At 44.4% G+C, this 25,934-nt stretch overlaps 1 protein-coding gene across 10 annotated transcripts in view; it reads left to right on the top strand.

Annotated features, from left to right (window-relative positions):
- LOC136833650 (delta(24)-sterol reductase-like) overlaps positions 1-25,934 on the top strand; it is a 234,321-nt gene that overhangs the window by 92,844 nt on the left and 115,543 nt on the right. For all 10 annotated transcript variants that reach the window (XR_010851557.1, XR_010851558.1, XR_010851552.1 and 7 more), the window contains 5 exons: positions 568-663; positions 9,622-9,834; positions 10,210-10,380; positions 10,611-10,802; positions 24,331-24,597. Coding sequence is in view for 7 of the 10 variants with exons in the window: in XM_067095835.1 (XP_066951936.1) it covers positions 568-663; positions 9,622-9,834; positions 10,210-10,380; positions 10,611-10,802; positions 24,331-24,597 (939 nt within the window). In the remaining 3 variants the exon portion in view is untranslated. The remainder of the gene's footprint in view (positions 1-567; positions 664-9,621; positions 9,835-10,209; positions 10,381-10,610; positions 10,803-24,330; positions 24,598-25,934) is intronic.

Here is a 25,934-nt window from a genome sequence, read left to right as displayed (position 1 = left end):
TACAGGCAGTCCCCGGTTTACGACGGGTCCGGCTTACGACGTTCCGAGGTTACGACGCTTTTCAAATATATTCATCAGAAATTATTTCCCGGTTTACAACGCATGTTCCGGGGTTACGACGCGTCGTACGCCGATCCGACGGAAGAAATATGGCTCCAAAACGGCAGAATAATCATAATTTGAAGGTTTTTTTGATGAAAAACTCAATAATAATGCAGTTTACATCGTTTTCAATGCACCCAGAACATTAAAAGTAAGGTTTTCTTATGATGTTTGACGATTTTCGACGATTTTCCGGCTTACGACAATTTTCGGTTTACGACACGGCGTAAGAACGGAACCCCCGTCGTAAACCGGGGACTGCCTGTATCTATATTTTTTCATGTATTATCAGTGGCCATGTAGAGCTCCACAGTTAAATAAAAAAGAACAATGTACTTTGTCTTTATTTTTAATGTTTGAACACTTGGAGAGAGGATTCTTTATAAAGGTTTTTACCTCTTGTTACTGTATAGATTTCTTGGTTTTATTTTACCGGTTTGAATTTTTTTTTTTTATTCAATTCAGATCATGAAGTGGAACAAACTACCCAAAGATGAAAGAAAATTGATGTGCACTGCTCGTCCAAATTGGCAATCCCTTTCCACAACTTTTTTCAGAAAGGTAGGGGGTTTTCCTTTTTCATTTGTGTTTATCAGTAATTTCAACAAATTTTATTTCTAATGGAGGAAACTTTCTAAATATTTTAACTATTGTATTATGGTACCTCATACCATTTACCTTATAGAAATACTCAACATTATACTGGTGCTCTTGTTGTTAGGAAGAGGGTGGAGATCTGATACCTAATGATTTGCCCTTTGTGGGTCAGTCTCATCTGGCCTTAGATTCATCCAGTTCCATATTTCACTAGTTTTCTTCCGTATTCCTGTCCAACCTTTGTAATTACTACTATTTTGTGCAGTTGTGGGTGTTTCCCATAGTACAGTAGCTCTTTTAAATATTTTACTCCATTTGATTTTCTTTGCTTCTGTGTGTCTTGCTATCCAGCCTCTCAAATGCCTTCTTTTCCCTGTCTTGATAATTTCCCTGTCTTGATTATCAAGAGATGAATGGAGCTCAATTTCAAAGCTAGTAGTGGGAGCCGTAGTGGTCTTGTCAACCACCTGATAATGTTTGTAGCTGAAAGACATCAATATGATTTGGCATACTATATAAATTTTCATAATAAAATTTATTATTTGGATACTTAGCTTATATCTTCTCGCCTATCGGCATGGCAGGCCCGTATCCAGAGTTTTTTATGTGGGGTCGTTTTTCCCAAAACTGGACCTCTTCTTCTATATATATCTTTGTATTTATAGGTATATACAAGGTGAAATACTTGAAAATGTTATTTTAGTTATATTAAGAAGAAAAACTGGGCATGTGGTCTATGCCCTTCTACCTGATTAGATGTTATTCAAAGTACTGACCCTTTGGTTAACAGAATTTTATGTATAATGTTGAAAGTTTGCACTGAAATTAAAAAATATTTTTTCAGTTTTATTGATTGATTCATTTAATATGTTAACAATAACAAGTAACATGCATATTACTTTATTTATTGTTATGTTATACACTTTGACTTAACAAAAGACAATAATTAATAAATATTCTAAAGAGTATATGAGAGGGTGCTTAAGAAAAGAGCAGGTAGACGAGTACTGCTAGTTTATTGAGGAAGCAGCCTGCTTATAAAGCGGCGTGCGGACGTCAATACAAAGACAAACAAAGACATACAAGAGACCCAAGGTCAATAATTCATTATGCAAAAATAAGACGGGTACATACAGATAACGTGACAATAAAAATAGTAGATTAAATACAAAGATACTCTGTAACATACCCAGTAGACAAGGACAAATATGGATTGGTAATGAATGTATAATTGCATAGAAAAAATAGGGCTGATTATCCTGACCTAAGGTCAGACGAAAAGGCACCATAGAAAATGGGGGGAGGTTCTTCTCAGAAAACCCGTTTAGCGGGGACTTTACAATACTCCCCCCCCCCCCTTAGGATGTAGGTAACGTCTGATCAAGGCAATTATCTGCTGGGGCGGCGGAGAGGGCCGTGGCTCCTTGTCGTCAGGTGGGGGGTGTGTTCGACTCTGGTGTGTTGCGTATGGGAGTGGTTGGTAGTTCCCCTGCCTGGGCCTGGGCCTTTCCGGGGGCACCCGCGCGACTTCCTTGTGAGCGGGGTGGGCGGATGGGGCGACGTCTCCTGTGGGGGCCCGAGAAACAAAAAGGCTTTCCAGGTGGCCATCCACAGGAAGGATGACTGGGTGTCAATAGACTGCCTCAAAAGCCTTTTTGTTTCTCTCCAGCACGAGGAAAGGCCCCCTGTAGGGCCTTGTTAAGGGCGGGCGGACGGCATCGTTCCTGACGAAGACGTTGGTGGTGGAGGACAGACCGTGAGGCATGAAGGGGGACGTCCTGTTGGTATATGTCCGCTGGCAGGGGGCGAACTTTCCGACCCTGTCGTGGAGCCTCTGTGCTGTTAGGTTGCCCCAGTCCTGCATGATGAGTTCGCCTGGGACAACGAGGGAGTCCCCGTAGACTTTTTCTGCTGCGGATGGGTCACCGCTGGCTCTGGGGGTGGTTCTCAACCCGAGGAGGACCCAGGGCAGCTGATACTTCCAATTGTTGGCGGTGCAACGAGCCATGAGGGACGCTTTCAGGGACCTGTGGAACCTTTCCACAAATCCGTTGGCTGCGGGGTTGTAGGCAGTGGTGCTGTGGGGAGTGGTCCCCAGCAGGTGTGCCAGGGCGGTCCACAGCTCGGACAGGAAAGCTGGACCCCTGTCCGTAGTTATGTGATCCGGGACACCGAACTGGCTGATCCAGCTGGAGAGGAGGGCCTCGGCGCATGCACTGGAGGTGGCTCTTCCATGGGAGTCACCTCGGGCCACCTGGTGGAGCAGTCGACGACTGTCAGAAGGTATCTGGCTCCTCCTGATAGGGGAAGAGGGCCCACGACGTCGACATGGGTGTGCCCGAACTGTCTCCCCGGCTGAGGAAAGTCACCCAGTCCCGACTCTGTGTGACGCCCTACTTTGCTGGTCTGGCACTGAATGCAGTGCCTCGCCCAGCTGTTGCGTCCTTCCGTATGCCGTGCCAGACGAACTTCTCCGCCAGCAGCTTGGCCGTCGTCCTGCTGAAGGGGTGGGACAGCCCGTGGATGATGTCGAAGACCAGACATCGGCAGGAGGCGGGTACCAGTTGGCGGGGGTGGCCAGTGCTTACGTCGCTCAGCAGTGTTGGCCCCCCAGGGGCGAGGGCCACTTCCTTCCACTTCAGCGATGTGATGGCGGTGCGGTAAGCTGGAATCTCTGGGTTGGTTGCTTGTTCCCGGGCTAGGTCCTCGTAATCGATCCCGAGCTGGACCGCGTTGAGTTCGATTCTCGAGAGGGCGTCCACTACAGGGTTCTTTCTGCTGGGGAGTTACTTGATGGTGCAGGTGAACTCCATGATGGCCGCGAGGTGCCGCTGCTGCCTGGAGGACCATGCATCCCCCATCTTGGTGAAGGCGTGGACCAGCGGCTGGTGGTCCATCCAAATTGTGAAGGGTGTACGCTCCAGGAGGAACTTGAAGTGGCGCACTGCCTGGTACACTGCGAAGAGTTCCTTGTCGAAAGTGCTGTAGCGGGACTCGGAGGGGCTGAGCTTCCTGCTGAAGCAGGTGATGGGCTGAGGGGCTCCGTTGATGATCTGCTCCAGGACTGCCCCACGGGCAACGTTGCTGGTGTCCGTTGTTAGCTGGAGGGGGGGATGTTGGGGTCCTGGTGGGCCAAGGCTGTTGCCTTGACGAGGACGGCCTTCGTCAGGGAGAAGGCCCGCTGCTGGTTGGGGCCCCACACTAAGGACTTCGGATGGCCCTTCAGGATCTCCGTCGGGGGGCCATGGTGTGCACGACCCCGGGGATGAACCTCCTGTAGTAGTTGACCATCCCGAGGAATTCTTTTACACCCCTGACAGAGGTAGGGCTGGGGAACCGGACGATGGCCTCTACTTTCGATGCAAGTGGCGGATGCCTCCCGGGGATATCTCGTGACCCAGGAAGTCAACTCTTTCGACGCTGAAGCTGCACTTGTCGAACCTGACGACGAGGCCATTCTCCTGCAGGCGCTGCAGGACCTTCCGGATGTGCCACAGGTGTTCTTTGTGGGACCTGGAAAAAATTAGGATGTCGTCAACATAACAGACGCAGAAGTTCAAGTCCCCCAGGATGCTGTCCATCAGCCTCTGGAAAGTCGCCCCTATGTTCCTCAGTCCGAAGGTGGAGAAGGCGAAGACGTAGGACCCGATGGGTGTGATGATGACGGTTTTGGGAATGTCTTCTGGAGCTACTGGTACCTGAAAGTAGGACTTTAACAGATCTAATTTTGAAAATATTTTGGCCCTGTGGAAAGAGGCCGTGAGGTCTTGCATATTCGGGAGGGGGTAGTGATCTGGTTCCATAGCGAAGTTGAGCCGCCTATAGTCGCCGCAGGGTCTCCAGGAGCCATCCGATTTCTGCACCATGTGAAGGGGAGAGGCCCACGGACGGGGGGGCCTTTCTGCATATGCCCATACGCTCCATTTCGGCGAAAGCATTCTTGGCCTCCTGAAGGCGCTGAGGGGGAAGCCTCCGGAACTTTGCATGTGTCGGGGGGCCCCTTGTCTTGATGTGGTGGTAAATTCCGTGCTTGGCGGGGGCTCCAGGCACCTGACAAAGCTCGGGCTTGAACACCTCAGGGAATTCCTTCAGGAGGGAGGCATACTGGTGGGGAGCGACGGAACATACTGTGGGTGCGCTGGGGCCCGGCGCCAGCGGCAGGGACTGGCAGGACTTGGTGTCCAGCAGGTGTTTGCGGCCGATGTCGACTGCCAGTCCGAAGTGGGCCAGAAAGTCCGCACCCAGAAGTGGGGTCCTCACGTCAGCAACGATGAAGTTCCACTTGTATCTCCGGCCCAGGATGGAGACCAACAGGAGCTTGGTGCCGTAGGAGAGGATGGGGGACCCATTGGCGGCTGTCAGGGAGGCAACCGGGTCCGGTGGGCATTTGCGGTCCTCTCTGGAAGGCAGGAACACTGATTGCACAGCTCAAGTGTCGATCAGCATCATCCTGCCGGAGATGGTGTCACAGACGTAGAACCCTACTGGTGTGGGGCTCCTGGGTTTCTGCTGCCATGGCGGTCTGTGAGGGTGGCTGCTGCCTCCCCCGTTTTTTGGATGGGCGAAAAGGCAATTCCGAGCGTCCTTGCCGAACATCCGGTGGTAGTAGCAAAGCCCCGGCCTTTCTTTATTCTGGTGATAGGGTGGCTGCCTCCTGGTGACGGCATTGATTTCCTCCGCATTGTGTTCCCCCGGCTAGAGGCAGTTGACGGGGTGTGCGGGCGTGGATGCCCGCTTCGCCGCCCTCGTGGTGTCAGTTAGCTGCTGCACTGTTCTTATGAGGTCCTTGACCGGCAGGGTATAGGGCTCCTTAATCTGACCCTGAACCTCCAGGAGGAGCTGCTGCAGGAGGATCTCCCTCGACAGGCTGATCTCCTTGTGCCTGCCGCTGCTGCCCGTCTCGGGTAGGAGGAGGTTGAGGGCGCGGGCGACTCTCTCGGAGACCGGCAGGGAGCAGGTCTCGACGAGAGAGGCCTTCAGGTGCTGGTAGGTGGCAGGGCTTGAAGACAAAGTCACCCACAGGGCGACCTTCCTGTATATCTCCTTTGGTAGGGCGTTGATTACTATGTCTGCCTGCAGCACCTCATCGGTCAGGCCTGCCACCCTGAACTGCCCCTCGATGTAGAGCCATGATGTTGGGTTGTTATAGGTGAACGGCGGCAGCTTTATGATGAGGGCGGCCCTTGGTTGATCCGTCAGAAGGGGCATCACGCGAGGAGCGGGTACTGGCATGGAGGAGTGAGCAGGTTTTGGCATGGGGGAGGGCGTGAGTGGGGGTTGCGCGAAGGAGATTCCGTCTCCGAGAAGTTTGCGGTTATTTGTATGTGGGAGGGGATGTCCGCGTCCATGCTCATTTCCGCGCTCTCATTTGGAGTGAGTTAACACTCGCGTCAATACACACTTAGGAGCGTGCCGTGTGGGTATGCTAATGACGCTGGTGATTTGCCGACAAGGGTCAGTAACGCCCGAATGCTCTGTTAGAGCACCGTAGTTAGTCCGTTAAGGGCGTGGGGTGGTTCATGGGGCCAAGACTGAGTCGCCGTTTGGGTCCGTTAATGGCTCCGGGAATACTCTGGGGGTCACCACTGTGAGAGGGTGCTAAAGAAAAGAGCAGGTAGACGAGTACTGCTAGTTTATTGAGGAAGCAGCCTGCTTATAAAGCGGTGTGCGGACGTCAGTACTGTACAAAGACATACGAGTGACATACAAGTGACCTGAGGTCAATCATTCATTATGCAAAAATAAGACAGGTACATACAGATAACTTGACAATAAAAATAGTAGATTAAAAACAAAGATACTCTGTAGCATACACAATAGACAAGGACAAATATGGATTGGTAATGAATATACAATTACATAGAAAAAATGGGGCTGATTATCCTGACCTAAGGTCAGGCGAAAAGGCACCGTAGAAAACAGGAGGTTCTTCACAGAAAACCCGTAGCGGGGACTTTACAAGTATGTATGTGATGCAAAAAAAAAATAAAATAAAATTTAGAAATAAAAAGGAGAAACTGCAATTACTATGTATAGTTTTATATGAAAATTTTCAAACGCACACTACAAATCAAAATATAGAATGTATGCATACTTCAAATATTTGTTCAAATAATAAACTACAAACACAAGTAATATGTAGCAATGATGTAGGATGAAAGGAATTTCCTTTAATATGTTGGCCATATGATTAAATAGTTTCTTAATGAAAGAAGAGTAACTAACACGTTCTTTTATGCTCAGAAACAACGAAATGCTAAAGCATATTAGCCATCTCGATGACGTAAATTCCACGTTTCGGCAGCCTTGCTGCAGTGTTGTCAAATTTCTCTGACCAGATTATCTTACCACAGCTTTAAAATTGTTTCTCTACTAAAATCTACAAATATGGTGGCCTATATTGTATTCCTATTATCACTTTTGTGTTTCCTACTATTAAAGAATGATGTTAATGTTTAATAACAAAATTTATAAAAGAAGACTTGCCAAAAAAACAAAAGATTGTTATTTATTACTTTATAAGTACAGTTCAATGAAAAGGATAGTCACAGAAAATATGGACTTTTCATTGGTTCATAGACTGATGAGTGACTGATGAGGGCCAGGTCTCCACATCTTTTGAGGTGTACACTCTTTTGTGGATGAGTTGTCCTACGAGAAAGACTTTTCTTAAATTAATAGAGGTCGCGCCTGTCATTAAGAATGTACACTCAAAAGAAGTAGAGACCTGCCCCTCATCAGTCCATGGACTGATGAAAAGTGTTCCCTTGAAGTGGATTTATGCAGAATAGATTGCTTTCTCAGTTGCTGAAGCAGGGGTCATAGAATAGACTGCCTTGGCTTTGTTCCAAGCATCATCATGGTTGAACCTTTGGCACAACATGATGGCAAACTTCACCCTCTTCAGTGTGCATTCTGAGGAAAACTTGGGGGAGTTCAGGAGGCTGCTAGCATCAGGAGGAAAGACAGTGACTGTCCTGTCACACCAGTCTGCAAGCAAACTTTGAGATGCTGCAATGTCTGCTGTTTGTGTGGTTTTCTTGAAATATGTTGAGTCAGCAGAAGATAAACAGCTCAGGACTCCATTAAGCACTATGTAGTTTCCTTTAATGTTCCTACAGGGTCTGTGAAGGGCTACACAGACAAGCCTTTGGGAGTGGCTGTACAATCAGCACGGCTTGAATAGAGGACAGTCATCTTCCAAAGCCTAAACAAGCACCCAGCCTTCTACTTCACTGTCGATAGGCCGGGAGTCTTCCTGTCCATTTCAATTTTCCACTCTGGCTTTGAGAGGTAAGATGAAGCACTGAGGCTGGCAGTCCTCCTCTCTAGTTCCATGAGTTGGGGGATGCTTGCCCTAACATTGGGAAGTGTGGTAGTGACAGCATGTAGCCCAGGTGTAGTCCATTCTTCAAGATGATTTTTGGTGTTCTTTCAAGGACTGACACCTTCCTCTTTGCCTGTGACAGGTCCCATTTCCAGTCATTCTTCCTGGATCATCCAGATCTCTCATTTTGTCTGCAGAAGGACAGTCGTTGCTAGAGGAAGATGTGCTGGAAGTCACAGGCAGCTGCTCTCCAGGCTTATACCTCAGGAACATCACCCACAAGTCCTTGAACACCTTTACCCTAGGACCTGTGGCAGCTGCTCAACATGTATACTGCTTGGACTGCATTGGACAGAAAAGCATCTTACCTAAGATTCATGGTTGGCACAAAGGTTAATTGAATGAAGAGTGAATGGTTCATCCAGTATCTCTTTCTCTCTCCTCCAGCCAACAGCACACTACTATGTATACACTGTCTCACCAGATGCAGTTGAGTTACACAACAGAGCATCCAATCTCTCTTTCCTTTTAAACAAGCAGGATGGGGCAAGCAGTAACACATTGTCTTGGGGTGTGTTATAATACTACTGTCTTCTGAGCTGGTCTTTCCATCACACACAGGAAACTGGGTTCTTCAGAATTCATAGGTCAGGGTTACAAGAATGCAACTTATGGCTTTCATCTTATCTGTAGGAATTCACTCCAAAGGAATACTGTTTTTCAGTCCGTTTACTGATGAGTGCACCTGCAGGGGGCTAAGTCTCTACATCTTTTGAGGTGTACACTCTTTTTTGAGGGATTAGTTGTATGAAAAGGAGATGGTAAGAGATTACACAGTTCACTCCGTACAGGAGGCCCATGCAAACTTGGCTCAATCCATCCACTCCACCCATGGTTACCTGCTCCTATAAACGTTGTAGACATGTCAGATATGTACAGGTGGGTACAGAAGTCTTCCCTTCCCTGTTCAGTACATTATTGAGAAGCTGGTATTCCCTGGTGGGAAGAAGATCAGTCGTGTTTTTTCAGACAGGATGTCTCACTTATTAAATTGCCACGTAACAGATGAAGTTTTGTATGCTTGTAGGAACAAAACCTAAATTCAGAATACGTAACTTGCTGTTTTCCTAGATATGCAAATCTGAAGGCTGTTAATCATAATCCCACCTGGAACAACCTTACAAAGAAAAATTTATGCTGACAGTTAAGTGACTGGGTGGGTCTCCCAACCCCTCACTCACTAGCCACCACTTAACTACCTTTAATGGCTAGACCAACTTTTTTGGAAGGCATATCCATATATAGGAGACTTAAGGTTTTGTATCTCTGAGAAATGTAAATTATTCTGAACTGGCAGTTTAATTGGAAATTCCAACCTTCCAGACACTGATAAGAGAGCAACTGTAGAATTTTTTCACCGGCTGTATTGTAGAGACTTGTCATTTGACTCATTGTGATTTTTAGGTATTGAACATAAGTATATTAGTAAAATAAAAGATTTTTACGTAGCAAAAGTTACTTTGAATTTTGTATACCTGTAATAATTTTTTTCAAACATCAATAACCAGGTACTTTCCTTTTGTATTTTGTATCAGGATTTATGTCACAAAATACCCATCCCACTATACGATATTCTGGAGTTGAAGCCAAGCAGTATGACCATTCGTGTTGAACCAATGGTAACTGTTGGTCAGGTCACTGAATATCTGGTTCCACGTGGTTACACCCTGGCGGTTTGCTTAGAAGTTGCAGAGGCATCTCTTGGTGGCTTAGCCATGGGTGTTGGAATGACTACATATTCTCACAAAGTAAGGGAAATTAAATTTGTTTGTCATGGAGAAACTATTATTATGAGTTCCTCTAAAAATTTTCTCCTCTAAAAAAATACCACAGCAAACTTTTGTGGCCCATGATTTCTATGATGTAAATTTGTTTTTACGTTACATTTTTTACCAGCAAGACAGGTGTCATATTTGATGTTAATTTGACATTTTTCCAATGAAGCATGTGCAGTTTAGGATTAATTTAAGAACTGATTCTGTAATGTTACAGCTTAATTGATTCACATATTCTGTGCCTGTGGTACGTAGGTAATACCTACTGTATTTAGGAATGTGGATCCAAGTTATGGTTTGATGTCAAAGTATTAATGATTTTTATCCTTCGTGTATGTTTGCAATTAGGTTGGACTATATCAGGAAACCATTGTAGCTTATGAAATGGTGCTGGCAGATGGATCTTTTGTGCATGTAACAAAGGACAATGAGTATAGTGACTTGTATTATACTCTTCCTTGGTCACATGGCACCTTGGGTTTTCTGGTTGCTTTGGAGCTTCAAATAATTAAAATTAAGGTAGGTAAAATTTTCTGTGACAAAATAAGTCTGGATAAAGACAAAACAAGGAGTGTTAATTTGGTTATCAAGCAGGAGCCCTTTTGGATGCCCTTATTGAAATGAAAGTTGAAAGAATGTTGAAAGAAGGCAAGTACAATATAACTTAGATGCTTTTATTTATTTTTGCTTAGTATATGATGGAATTATAATCAGATGGAATTATAATCAGAATGATTTCTCTCTTACAGCCTCATCTGAAATTAGAATACATTCCAGTAAAAGGTCAGAAGAAATATTGTAACATGATGAGAGACCTTTCAGGAGCTCTAGACAAAGAAAAAAGTACACCGGATTACCTTGAAGCCACTATTTTTAATAAGGAAGAGGCTGTCATTATGGTTGGAAACTTTGCTGATGTTCCAGATGATGAGCAACATAAAGTGAGTACAGTATATGATGTAAGAGGTAGTGTATGTTCATTTTTATTATAATACTCATATTTGGTATTGTGAGTTACCTCATAATGGCCTGTAACTTGTTACATGAAGGGCAGACCAACCATGAATTTACCAAGAACACCCTGCTCCTCAAGGAGTGAGAGATATGCCTTAAGTGAGGTAAATTTTGTAGTACAGCATTCAACTTCTTTACTCTGAGTGAAGCACTTTTTTTTTTTTTTGCTCTTCATGCCTTTGTAAGTTTTCCTTTTTGTTCCTACAAAATCACAAGCCTTTATATTTTAAGTAGATAACCTTCAGCAACAAATGGTTTGGCTGTCAAAGCTTGGTAACACAGTAGGTAGTGGAAGTAGGTGAGTGGCTAGGGGAACCATCCACTCGCTTGACTGTAAGTACAGTAAACCCCCCGTATTCGCGTTCTCATGGTTCGCGGACTCACGCATTCACGGGTTTCTCTGTGGAACATATCTAGCCATTTTTCGTGGAAAATTTGCCCATTCGCGGTATTTTTCAATGAGAAATATTCACTAATTACTGTATTTTCATATGATTTTCATGAATAAATGCACTTTTTGTGATAAAACTATTAAAATACTCAGGTATAAGCATTTTTACAGTGTTTTTCTTGGTTTAAGCTATCAAAATGGGCAGTTCTAAGTGTTTTTAGAGGGGTTTTAAGCATTCGCAGATTTGAGCTATTCGCGGGGGCTGTGGGACGCATCCCCTGCGAATACGGGGGGTTCACTGTACTCACTTTTTCTTCAGCGCTACTACTGTGTTTGTTGTAGTATCTCCTCCCACTGATTTGATATCCTAGTTTATAACTTCGGCTTTGCTCTTGAGTATTATTATGGTTGCTTCTGACTATGACTATGATTGTGGATAAGATGGGAAGTGCTGATTCACTTAATGGAGAGATTGAACAGAAAAATTTATAGGTGTGGCAGGGTATGTAGCTACTGGTCAGTGAAAGGAGTTTGGAACAGAGAGAAAGAGGTCTGAGAAGGCTTTGTTGGTGTTATTGGAATGTAATACCCTTCTTTTCTCATTGCCCTGCACCATCTTTCACTCTTTCTCATCCCTCTCCTCCTCACCTTTCTCTTCATCTTCTCTATTTGTGTACCAGAGGCCCCCTCAGTATGGGACCACCTTGACTTGGTGAGGGGGCTCTTGAACCCCAGGAATCTGTTCCTGGGTTTGAGTCCAAGAGTCCCATATGCCATTATATATTTTTTTGTATTAATTTTTGTGGAATTTTCCACTTTTACTAAAATTTATTGGACCTGATAAATAGGAAAAGATATAACTGGGATTGGGTTTATATCCGAAGCTAAATAGTGGGAACTGTGGTAGGACCATCAACTGCCAGATAATATTCGGACCTGAGAGTTTTCAGATCGATAGCTCAAAGGCGGAACTGTTCTTTAGGGCTGGACCATGGATTCCAGGGGGGTCTGGTTCTGGGGATAGGACTCTCAGGCATTCTAGCCAGTTTGCCCATAATGTGATTAGGGTGGGGATGATAGTATTCTCGTAATACCTTCAGTCCTAGCAAGCGGGTTTCGCTTACACTTGGGCCACTCTAAGCATGTCGTGCCATCCCCTATGGGGTAGGGTAGGGACGTGGACATTTGGGAGTCGGCTCTCGCTTGTGCCATTGATGGAAGAATAAACTTCATGAAAGACTAATGACATCTTTTTAAAGTTTTCAGGTTTAATTTTTACTTTTTTTTTACCTCAAATCTTTATGACAAGTAGAAATAAAGATTCAAGTGCCCCGGGGCCCTTTGATGGTAGTGACTCTGCACAGTTGACAGCCGCTGGAACTTCCTCTGACGACCTTTCTCTGGAAAAATCAAATAAAATTCCTAATGTAATTACACTGGAGCCCTATGCTCCAATGAAAAGCAAACCAAAAAAAATCAAATATCTTGACCCAACCTTGACTCACTTCGACTCCCTCTTTGGGAGTGGAAGTTGGTCAAGATTCCTAACTTGGAAACAGAGAAGAAAATATCAGCATTGAAATTAGAAAACTTCCTGTTGAACTGACAATCAACTACTGAAATGTCATTCAGACAAATAAAAGAGCAGATGTGGTTGATAGAAACCACAACAAAAAATCAATCGGAAAATTACTTAACTATAAAAAATATTGATACAGTAATGTAAAGGTACATATAAAAAACATGACAATATGAACAATGTACAGGGTACTATAGTACTCCCTGATAATGGTGAACCAATAGAAAAGAATATATTGCTGGATTCCCTTAAAAAAAAGGTACAACAATGTACAAGATTGTGAAATATACAAAATGGGCAGTAGACGGAGTAATGGAAAAACACTGAGAATAGCAAAGGTAAAATTTGAAGGCCATGAATTACCCTTAAAAATTAAAATCTTGGGCCAAAGCAGAGAACTGAGACCGTATGTACCAAAACCACTACAGTGCCAAAACTGTAGTATGTATGTACAGTGCCAAAACTGTAGTATGTATGTACAGTGCCAAAACTGTAATATGTATGGTGTAAAGGCGCCAAGCGCCTCTTCATTTCTGCATTAATCATGTCATGTATATTACCTCTTATTTAATTTTTTTATATATCTCTCCGTACATATTATTGTCCGGCCTTTCCACCGATGTATGTGACCACTTTTGTACGTTTATTGTAACGCAAATTATTCTCATTTATGTGTCATCTAACAAACACAAATTCTTGCCCAAATGCGTGACATGGGATTCACAGGTCGGTGACCACCTTTCCGTCCGCATTCCTCAATGCATACCTGGCTTCCGAAAAATAAATATGTTAAACCCAGACCTGTCTTCTTGAGTCTCGTAGCTGGTGACCTGAGGAGTGACAGGAAAACATGCTGTTTTGGCCCAGCCATTAACAGACTAAATACGGTCACATTTACCTTCAGAGAGCCTTTAGCGAACTCAAAACGGCGACACAGTCTAGGCCTCTGAAACTCCTTCCTCAGAGGAACCCCATGCCATTAACCCTTAAACGCCAAGTGTCTATTTACAAAAGTGTCTCCCGTATGCCGGTGGGGTTTGAGAGTTAGCACCGAAGTGGAAAGAAAGTTTTTTCAAAAAATCACAGCATGCTTAGTTTTTAAGATTAAGAGTTAATTTTTGGCTCCTTTTTTTGTCATTGCCTGAAGTTTAGTATGGAACCATCAGAAATAAAAAAGAATATCATTATCATATATAAATATTGGAATATATGACAGCGCAAAAAAAAATTTCATATATAATTGTATACAAATCGCACTGTGAGCAAAACAGTTAAAGCTAATGAGTTATTTTTTTTGTTGTATTGTACACTAAATTGTGATGATTTTGGTATATAACAAATTGTAAAACGATCAAAGCAACACAGAGAAAATATTATCACAAAATGATGCATGAATTCGTAACGCTCGGACATAAAAAGTTTTTTTCAAAAATTCACCATAAATCGAAATATTGTGCTAGAGACTTCCCGTTTGTTGCAAAATGAAGGTAAATGATTGAATATTACTAGAATGTAAGAGTTTTAGCTTACAATTGCAGTTTTCGACCATTTTGGTCGAGTTAAAGTTGACCAAAGGTCGAATTTTTTCTATTTATCGTGATTTATATGAAAATATTTCAAAACTAATAAAAGCTACAGCCATAACTTATTTTTTTTGTATTCTACATGAAATTGCACACATTTTCATATATAAAACTTTATGTAACGGCTAATAGAAAATGGTGCAAAAATTACAACAAAGGGACTAAATAATTTCTTAGATTTTCAGCAGAGTAAGCTGATGCTTTTTAGTGGGAGAAGAAAGAAATTCGCGCATGCGCAGCTGGGTCACGCTTGTAAACAAAACAACAGCGTGATCCGTGAACTGCCAGCATCCCTCAAGGCGTGTGATTTAAAATTTTTCGCAAACTAGGCCTACAAGTATCTTTCCGCGAATATTTAAAAAAACTTTTTGTAGTTGACGTATTTTACGTCCACTCGGCACCCGACAGACAATTTTTGTCGACATAAAATACGTCCAGTCGGCGTTAAAGGGTTAATGGACTAATAACGGCATCCCCGCAAGGGCACGTTTTGGCATTTCGAACGGTTTTGGCCCTCGCCATTCTTGACTCACGTCGACCACTCAAATTCTAACACCATTAGCGGACTAAATATGGCACGCACTCGCATTTTGGTGTTTGACAGTAAAGATAGCAGAGTCTGAATTACAATGTGAATCCGGAAACACGGAAATTGTCTGCTTGTCCCTTTCACCCACAAAGCCAGATGCGGTGAAGCTCCCCCATTTTTGCGCCAGAACACAGTATCTTGGTTTCTGCGCGCTGATGCTCACTTCAGGATGTGCATCACAGACGAGAAGACCAAGGCAGACGTTACCATGACGACGCTACCTGAAGAGGTCTTCAACAAAATCTCCCCATGGCTTGACTCGCAGCCAGACAAGGTCATGTACTCGGCCTTGCGAGACAAGCTGATACAAACATATTCCATGTCCGTCCCTGAAAGAGCACAGCGCACACTAGACCTGTTGACCCAGCCCCTAGGGGAAGCATCACCCAGGGATGCCTGGGACGAACTGCAAGGTCTGGTAACACTGCCAGGCGTCGACATAGACGGGTGCAGGAAGAAAATCAGCCTGACAAAAGCAATTTTCCTGCGGCGCCTTCTGCAGGAGGTGACGGGCCAAATTAAAGACGCAGACGCCCTTCCCATGGACAAGCTGGTCGACGTCGCACAGAAAATCCACAAGGCCACTAAAGCCTCCAAACACGCCACCACCCTTGCAGCCGCCGCCCTTGCAGCCACCACCCTTGCAGCTGCTGCCCTCGCAGACTATAGCCTGATGACAGAGGACGACGACCCAGAAAACATAAACGCAATATACAGGAGGAGGGCACCACCGAGGGAGCAAAGGCGCGGACGTACCTGGCATGGTGCTACTTCCACAGGAGATTCAGCCCCAGCGCCAGGAACTGCAGATCCCCCTGTTCCTTAACAAAAAACGAGAAGGGCGGCCACAAGTAACATAAGTGGCCACGAAGGACAATGTCTCCCGACCAGCAGGATTCTTCATCAGTGACGAAATATCAAAGCGGCGCCTGCTGGTTGACACAGGGGCGCAGTCGTTGTTCCCACCGTTGGAGGAGGACTACACCCAGACAGCTGACTCCACGCCCTCCCTGTTAGCCACGAACGGAACCCCCATCTGCTGCTATGGAACCACGTCTCGCACAATCTCCATCTTGGGCTGCAGGTACCTCTGGCCTTTTGTCATTGCAGAGGTCAAGTTCCCCCTCCAGGGTGCTGATTTCCTGGGACACCACAGACTCCTGGTCAACGTTGGCAGGCAATGCCTCCTCGACACCGGAACTTCCCACTCCCAACCACTCTCCAGCGGACTGTGGATGACCGCCGTCTGCTTCACAGCCTCCAACAATTACGCTGCCCTCCTCCAGGAGTTCCCGGAAGTTTTTAAACCAGAGCTCCGCCAGTTACCGGGGGCCAGGGCCAAGCACGGCATCTTCACCACATAACTACAACAGGCCCCCCAATTCATGCCAAGTTCCGTTGCCTGCCCCCCCAAAAACTACAAGACGCCAAACGGGTTTTCGCCGAGATGGAACAAATGTGTGTCTGTACCAAAGTATTGAGCCTGTGGGCATCTCCTCTACATATAGTAAAGAAATTGGATGGCTCCTGGAGGCCCTGCGGAGACTACCGTCGTCTGAATTTGGTTACCACACCAGACCACTACCCCCTGCCGAACATGCAAGACCTGACAAGAGCCCTTCATTCGGCCAAGGTCTTCACTAAGATGGACTTGCTTAAATCATACTTTCAGGTTCCTGTGCATCCTGACGACGTTCCGAAGACAGCCATCATCACGCCGTTCGGGACATACACCTTCTCCTACTCCACCTTCGGCCTCAGGAACGCAGGGGCCACATTCCAATGCCTGATGGACACCATCCTGGGGGACCTGTCCTTCTGCGTCTGTTACGTAGACAACATCCTTATCTTCTCTGGGTCCCCAAAGGAACACCTTCACCATGTCCGCGCCTTACTGAAACGCTTGCAGGAGAATGGATTAGTCGTCAGGTTCGACAAATGCACATTCGAGGCAGAAAAAATAGATTTCCTCGGACACGAGATCTCCCCATCAGGAGTACTCCCCATGGCCTCAAAAGTGAAAGCAATAGAAAAGTTCTTGACGCCGCAGACAATCAAGGTCCTTCAAGAGTTCCTTGGCATGGTGAACTACTATCGCCGTTTCATCCCAGGCATCGTCTTCATCATGTATCCCCTGACAGTAGTCCTGAAGGGCAAGCCAAAAATGCTGACGTGGGATGCTCCACAGCAGCAGGCATTCGAAGAGACGAAGACAGCCCTTGCGAGTGCCACCACCTTGATGCATCATAACCCCACCGCTGCCCCGAGACTCACCACTGACGCCAGCAACATCGCCTGTGGGGCAGTGCTCGAGCAAATAGTCGACGGCGCCCCCAACCTCTAGCCTTTTTCAGTCACAAGTTGTTGCCAGCAGAGACCCGCTACAGTGCCTTCAACAGAGAGCTGCTTGCAATCTACCAGGCTGTGCGGCACTTCAAATACCCGCTTGATGGTACTCAATTCACCATCCTCATGGACCACAAGCCCCTGGTGCACGCATTCGCGAAGGCGGGCGATGCGTGGTCAGCAAGGCAGCACCGACACTTGGCCGCCATCTCCGAGTTTGGTTGCACCATCACCTACGTCCCCGGCAGGAAGAATCCAGTAGCCGATGCCCTGTCACGGGTAGAAATCAATTCCCTCCACCTCAGCATAGACTGCGAGGACCTGGTGAGGGAGCAAGCAGCAGACCCGGAAACGGCAGCCTACAGGACAGCACTGACAGCACTCAAGTGGGAGGACATGCCCTTGGGAGATTCGGGTGCAACGCTTCTCTGCGACACAAACACCAGCCACTCCCACCCCCTGGTCCCTGCCCCGAGGAGGAAGAAGACGTTCAACATCATTCACGGCCTCTCCCATCCATCAGGGCGTACAACGCGCACCTGATGACAGAAAAGTTCGTGTGGCACGGCATCAGAAAGGACGCCTGCCAGTGGGCGAGGAGCTGTATCCCGTGCCAAACCAGCAAGATCACAAGGCACACAGAATCAGGCATTGGTGATTTCCCCCAACCTCATCAGTGCTTCAGCCACATCCACATAGACATCATTGGCCCTCTACCGCAGTCTGGGGGCACCAGGTACTTCCTGACGGTCATAGATCGCTCCACTCGCTGGCCAGAGGCAACACCTATGGAGACATCAACAGCATTCTGCGCAGAAGCCCTCCTCTGCAGTTGGATCAGCTGCTTCAGGGTGCCAGGCAGCATTACTATGGACAGGGGCTCAGCATTCCTGTCAGAACTCTGGGTCTCCCTGGCCTGATGGGCACGGCACTTCACAGCACGATGGCCTACAACCCTGCAGTAAACGGCATGGTGGAGAGGGCACTGAAGGCAGCTCTAATGGCACGTTGCACCGATGAAAACTGGAAGGGCCAGCTCCCTTGGGTCCTGCTGGGTCTCCACACCGCATCGAGGGCAGATGGCAACTTGTACCCCACAGAAAAACTCTACGGAGAAACACTAGGTGTTCCAGGGGAATTCTTCCCGCCATCAGATGACGGCACAGACACCCCCTCCCAAAGGTTGAGGGAACTAGCACAGATGTTCGCGCCATGCCATAAGACCTTCATGGACAGAACCAACACCTATGGCCCGGCCAGCCTGGATTCCTGCACTTATGTCTTCGTCAGGATAGACGCCCGTTGCCCGCCCTTATCCAGGCCCTACAGGGCCCCTTACTGAGTCATCGACAGGACCCCCAAGGTGTATCTCATCGACATCCATGGCCAGAAGGATTGGGTTTCCATCGACAGGTATTCCTGTTAGACAGCAAAATCCGTGAGGAACCAGGCAAATGTCCCAGAGTCCCCCCTCTAAAAGTGCCCACAGATGTACATGCCGCCCCCCTAAGGAGGGGCTGTGGGCGCCCCAGAGGCTGCACTGTGGAAGATCCAGCAGTTGACGTTGGCCCCCGCCCACAGTTCTCGAAGAGAAGGGGTTGCCTCTTGCTCCCCCAGTGCCTCCGTGATCAATTTTCATGTCATCCAATAATTAGCTCTGAATCATTGTCTTGGCAGGGCGTCAAGGCATCTCATACCCCTGGAACCACAACAGGCCAATTGTAGATGTACTTGAGTGAGGTCATGAGAGCATCTATTAGGGTAGTGGTTTCAGGGAAGTGACCAGAGTTCTTTATTGTCACCCAGTTGATAGAGCAGACTTGGGCTTTGTTTCAGAAGCAACCTTGTCATTCTGTCTGCCCTGGTCACCACTTATGTAGGGCATCCTAGAGGAGTGTAATTTGTTGATCTCCAGATCAGAGAATTCTTTGGCTCTAGCCATTTCTTTGAGCTTCTTACCCAATCTTTGACATGTTGGTAGAAGGATGCTGAGCACTGCCCTCTGCAGGTGGGCTGATCAGACTGAAGATTGATGAACAACCTCACATTGTTGGGACTTCAAGTCACAGAGATTTTTTTTTCTTTTACCAAAGCAGGAGTCATGGTTTGACTTCCCTCCAACTATCATAGTGGTCTAACCGGTGTGCAAGATGCAGGTCGGGAGAAAAAGAAAAGAAAGAGTGCAAGGCTGGCTTTCCCCTCTCCCACTGATGCAAGTAGGGGGATACCTGATATGCCATTGGGGAATGCAGCAGAGATAGAGTCTAGACTTTTGGTTTAGTTAGTGTCCTTTTGGAGGGTTACAGGCAACCTTTCAGTGACCTCCCATTTCCAATCTCCGGTTATGACCATTCCCAGCTTATTCTCAAGGATCATCCAGATCTGTTACCTAGTCAGCAGAGGTGAGGGCAGCGATAGAAAGGATGTACAGTAGTGGGAAACCACTCATTGATCTTTTTCTCTGTATCAGTTTTTCCTTCAGGTTTGGTACAAGATGTAAACTGCATCATCTGTGGAGACCTGGAAGATATATATTGTGAGATAACCTTCCTTCAGGACTCCAGAACTACCTCCACTTCATCTGTAACAGGACAGTCTACCAGTTCAAAGCTCTTTGCTGTGAACTGTTGACTGCTCTTAGGTGTTCATGTCAGTCATTACCCGGGTATCTTCTTTGGCTCATTCATACAGGATACATATTTTGTATTATCTTGACAATAAATCAATCCTGGCATCCTCAGAGATGCAGTTGCTCCTAGATCAGTATCATCTCTACTCACTTTGTCAGGAGATGAAGACTGGAGTAGTGGTTGGACAGCAGTAACCTCTATATAGGAATTCCTCTAAGCTCCCCACCTCCAGAGATGCTTGAGTTCTTGGATGTATTAAAGGAGAGCTCTTGCATTGAGAGACTGCTTTATTTGAAGTCACTTGGCTTTAACAGTGAATATAAAATGTTCTGTGGTGAAGCTGTGTGATGGGCAAGAGGCCTTTCAAACCAAGAGAAAAGATTCCCCAATTCAAATTAAATACAATATCTCTTTTCTCTTTCTTTCCTTCTCATTTTCACTTCTAGGCAGCCCCAGGTCATGGCGGGGGTTTCTTTAGAGAGAGAGAGAGAGAGAGAGAGAGAGAGAGAGAGAGAGAGAGAGAGAGAGAGAGAGAGAGAGAGAGAGAGAGAGAGAGAGACCTTGTTATAGCACCTACAGCTACGCCACTCAGAATCCTAGTTACGGCACTTATGGCGCTGTAATCCAAAACATCAGCCATAACCCGGAACTGATTTTTTGATGAATATATTTGAAAAAGCACCGTAAGTTGGAGCCGTTATAACCCAGGGACTGCCTTTTATTGTATAAGCTTTCTACTCTCTTGCTATCCAACTTTTGTAACTACTTTCAAGTGCCTGATATAAATAGTGTGGACACTTACACATTCATCGTAATTTACTGCTTAGAGGAATTAGAAAGTGGATCATGGTTGGGAAGGAGTTTGTATTTGAAACTAATTGTGAGAGTTGTGGGTGACATCAGCCACACCAAAGATGTTTGGATCTCTCTGGTAAAACTATCCTCAAGGGTTGGCTCAGCAGAACCCAGGGAGAGCCAGACCTTAGGTTAGGACTCTTGGCTTTAGTCCAGAACCCCATCATGTTCACATGGTCTCAGTCCTAACTGGTAAGTTTAGTTTATACTTGTGCTCTCTATTTGTTTTGGTACTATCGAGTATGGATAAGATATGGAGTGAACTGTTTGGAAAGTTGAATCTCAGAGTGCCAGTCATGGAGAATGTGAACTTCCTGAACAACTAATGATGCTTTCTTTATATCCTCAATTAGTTATGATTTAAGTTTTATCATGTCTATATGGATCTTTAGAAAAATTTATCCCCTTTCCTAGAGCCACTGACTAGCCACTGGCAATGTTGATGACTCCTGTACATTCTTCATTAAATTCTAACCCCAGTCAAAACCCAAGCATTGATTCAAATGGACTCGCTTAGTAAATTCCATAAAGTTTAATCACTGTGATGCCCGAGTGATAAAATTACTGGTGGTATAAACGAAAATATGTCTGTACCGAAATAGTATGTGTTTCCGAAAGTATTAGACAGTGAGGTTTTAATTAATAGCTTAAAACCTTATGGCTTGTTACAAAGGATTAAGCTTAAAGTTAGGTTTGATGATAAATACTGTGAAGCGTATGAAGCATAAGTTACTTTTTTGGACAGTGCTGCTGCAAATCAAGCTTGTATTGACTTGAGATAAAAACAGATTATGAGTTCAAAATTAAAATACGTAAATGATTTCTATGATGTCCTGTATGAGGAACATGACTTCATCTCAAAACTGGTGCATGCATCTGACTCAGTTACCACAAGAAATGCTCCAACTGTGATGTGGCACATTGTTTCTTACAAGAAAGGATGGTCTGACTTCATAGCCTCTGAATGTCCCCTGAGAAGATTGGTAACATCCACCCCAAATGTCAGCTCAGAACATTAAATGTAATGTTAAGAACATTTTAGGGCAAGTCGAGATACATCGGTAGCTCTATTTTACCAGTCATTTGATCCTCAGTTATACAAGGTATTTACAACTTCACTTGCACAACCTGTATCTCATAGTACAGTTACCTTCTTCTTGCCTGCAAACGCTTCACTAACTGGTAAACAGTCACCTCCTTTGGTTCCAAGGATACTGGAACACTGCTGGTTGCCTTTTGCTTGAACTTCTGCTGGTCTTTACTCTTAATTAGCTCTCAGTTTTTAGCAAGTATCCTGGCTTGTGACAAACAAGGCACTTACCTTCTCTTGTCTGTTTCTGCTCAGCCTTATTCTTAACACTCAGTTTTGGCTAACTATCCAGGCTTTTGACGAATAGGAAACCTACCTTTACTCCTATCTGTTTGCTTCTGCTTGATTATCTTGTAGTCTTGGATCTCTGGATACCCTTACTTTACTTCATTGGCTCCTGGAATTCCACCAAGCTTATCTTATGAGACTCCAAGTACCACTCAGCAAGCTTCACCATCTCATCAATGTCTTTGGTACTTTTTCCCTGTAGAATATGCCATGTTGGGCGAACATATTGTTCCCTGATGAGCATATCTGCTAAATCATCGAATTCTTTTTTTGCATTAAGCCATTTCAGTCCACCTGTTGAAATATCTTTGTAACCTAGCTACAGACTGATATGCAGTCTCACTCTATTCTGGCCTAGCCTCACAGAACTTTTCCCAAGATCCCTCTTCAGTCATGTTACTGTATATCCCTTTAAAAGTATGCTCTTTAGGCCATATAGTTCTAGGCTTCACCAGTAGGCATGCTAGAAAAACTTGCGGACCACTAGCTGCCTAACCTGGAGGTTGAACCTGCATCTGGAAGCAAAACTCAGTGCTTACAACTGAAATGTATTTTTCAATACTGGGTTTGCCTTCACAGTTAGAAACAAGCATATGCTAAAAATGGGAAAAAACACACAAAGTAAAATGAGTAGGTGAATTGTGTAGAATTGTAGGGGATGGTTACAGAGTCAGTAGGGAGCATTTGTATGAGTGTGAGTATTAATTAGGATTGATTGTGAAGAGAGGAATGTCTAGTGGTAATAAGGACTCCTATTATAACCAACTCCAGGGAGCAAGCACAAAAATATAAGTTAAAGTAAAATTATTTCATGAATGTTTAATAGAGAGAGAAGAAATCATATTGTATGATGAACAAATGAAGAGAAAGTTTGGGATTTATTGTATTCTATGGTGTTTGAGTTATTTACAAAAGTATGAAATGCAAGTACAGTAAATGTAATAAATAATTCTCTCTCTCTCTCTCTCTCTCTCTCTCTCTCTCTCTCTCTCTCTCTCTTTCTTTTTTATCTTTTAAAAAATTTGTATGTCCTCTCTTTCTTGTTTGTGAACACTGTTTTTTGACTGAGATCCTTTCACCACTACTTTCTCTTTCTTTTCCTAGTGGGAGATCCCAGCTGGTTCTGCTTCCATTCATTATTCTGTTCCATTTGCTTATTTTTTCATTGTGATTTTTACTTTTCTACCCATAGAGGCATGAACAATTCTTTTCTCTTTCTCCTGTGGCCAAGTGGAGTTGTAAAAGAAAGAGGATAACTGGTCAAATTGCTAGCTATGCTTGGTCATGTGATTAGTGAAGATAGCGTTGATATACAATAGTTTAAAACAATAAGAATTATCAGTTTACAGTTGTCACCCTCAAATAATGCTTTTTTTACTGTCTCATTTTATAATAATTTAGATTTTTCTCATAGCATTTCTTGTAATTGTAGAGCTCTCCCCTCTAAATTTGATAGTAAATAAAATTGGAATAAATCTGTTTGTATTTGCTTTTAGTAGTTATTATTGGTATTAATAAATTTTACATAAGAAATTAAGTATTGTACAGTGGACCCCCGCCTATTCGCGGTTCCAGATTTGTGGCTTTACCTCTTTGCGGGTTTTTCTATGGAATGTATATACACATTATTTGCAGAATATTTGCCTGTTCGCGGTATTTTTCATAGAGAAATATTCAGTAATTACTGTATTTTCATATTTTTGTGACTAAATGCAATTTTTGTGATAAAAAAATATACTCAAGTATAAGCATTTTTAGAGGTGTTTTTTGGTATTTGAACTATCAAAATACTGTAGGCAGTTATAAGCATTTTTAGAGGGGTGTCAAGTATTCGTGGATTTTAGCTATTTGTGGCGGGTTGTGGTACGCATAGCCCGTGAATACCGGGGATCAACTGTACAGTGAAAATATAGAAATATAGTATAGGTATGTATTGTCATTAGTCACTTGGCTTTCAAGTTCTCTTGTATTGTGTAAAAGCAAGAATTAATTATGAAATAGGAAAACAAGTCTTTGGTATAAGGCATCATCTACTTTGTCTTGAGATGTTATGATCTAACTTTTGACTGTGAAACAAATAAAGTAATGCCTTCGCTTTTTTTAGGTCAATAAAGTGAATCAATGGTATAAGCCATGGTTTTACAAGCATGTTGAGGGATTCCTGAAGAAAGGAGGTGACTATGAATACGTTCCTTTGGAGGACTACTTACTGCGTCATAACAGAGCCATATTTTGGGTAGTGGAAACAATGATTCCATTTGGTAACCATCCAGTCTTCAGGTGGTTTATGGGATGGCTCTTACCACCCAAGATAGCATTTTTGAAGTTTACAACCACTCCAGGTGTAAGGGCAATGACTTTTACTAAGCAGGTGAGCTGATAATATTGATTTGTTGTGAATATCTTTCAATTATTGCAGTTTTTATAATTTTTAGCACTTACTGGTAAGTCAGCCATATTAATTTGCAATAGAATTACTGTGTATCAGGTACATAGAAGAAAATTTCTTGGCCACTATATAAATAGGTGTATTTTCCTAAATGTTCCGTCTTTCACCCTTGAGTGTTACCATATAGAAGACTGGGATACTTGGCATTTCAGAATCAGTTAGAAATTGTTGCATGACTGCAATGGAGTCACCTATGTGACCCCCTTGACCATATAATTCTTTGATGCTCTGTTATCTAGTGCATATGTACTCCTGGTCCTTTGAATTGACACCTTTTCTTCTATCTAATTAAAATGATTAACGGTGACTCATCTCTGTTCCAAAATGTATACTTACGTATATTGTATATTTAAAACAGTAGGCTGTTTCCTCTAACAGGGGTTGGCTCTAGAGAAAATTATGATAATGCTCAATGCCACGTTCATACTCTAACTGCCTTTTTCTTTCACTTGCTTTTGACATCTACACTTCATGTCCATAAAGAAGTGTTGGCTAAACAGAACCCTCCATGCACTATAACTGTGAACTCTTCAGAAACTTCTTTTCTCTTCCAGATACTTTTTTTCTTAGGCCCTGGTACAGTATTGTTCTTGCTATGCCTATTTGTTCCTATGCAGAACAAACCTAGATCTTAACATGAGGATAAAATCTTCTAGCGCCAGTTAGAAACCAGTAAAAAACATAAAAAATTGTAGAACAAGGTATTGGTGGCAACGGGGTTCAGCCAGTCGGATGAGAGAGAAGGCATCAACCAACTTCACTTCACCCGAGAGCACCATGACGCATCAGTTTCTTCCTTACCGCCTTGCTAGAAGGACCTACTGTTGCCTTTCCTTCCAGAGGCCAGTGTTTTCCTGGCTCTCTGATGGTAGTTTGCGGCCGTTTTTAGTCCATTAGTGGCTGGGCCAAAACCGCACTACCTTTCACTCCGGGGTCACCAGTGTCAGGTTCAAGAAATACAGAAGTGAAAGACTGATTCTTTATTATTCTTGACAGGTGTTTATAATGCAGAAAGTGGACGGAAAGGTAGCGGGCGACCTGAGGCCCCCTGCTGCATCCATACAGAAATTGTGTTTGTTAACAGGCATAAGAAGACATATATAATGTGTTACAGAACATGTAAAAGGCAGATATATATATCAGCGGAAAGGCCGTACAATGATGCATACAATGAGATACATAAAGAATCTGAAATAATAACAAGTACAGTAACATGTATGATGTAACATGTATGATGTGATTAATGTACATATGAGGAA

The sequence above is a fragment of the Macrobrachium rosenbergii genome, chromosome 4, assembly GCF_040412425.1.
Source record: "Macrobrachium rosenbergii isolate ZJJX-2024 chromosome 4, ASM4041242v1, whole genome shotgun sequence".
Lineage (NCBI taxonomy): Eukaryota > Metazoa > Arthropoda > Malacostraca > Decapoda > Palaemonidae > Macrobrachium > Macrobrachium rosenbergii.
Note: the sequence above shows the minus strand (reverse complement) of the source record. Positions and strands in the feature narration are given on the sequence as shown.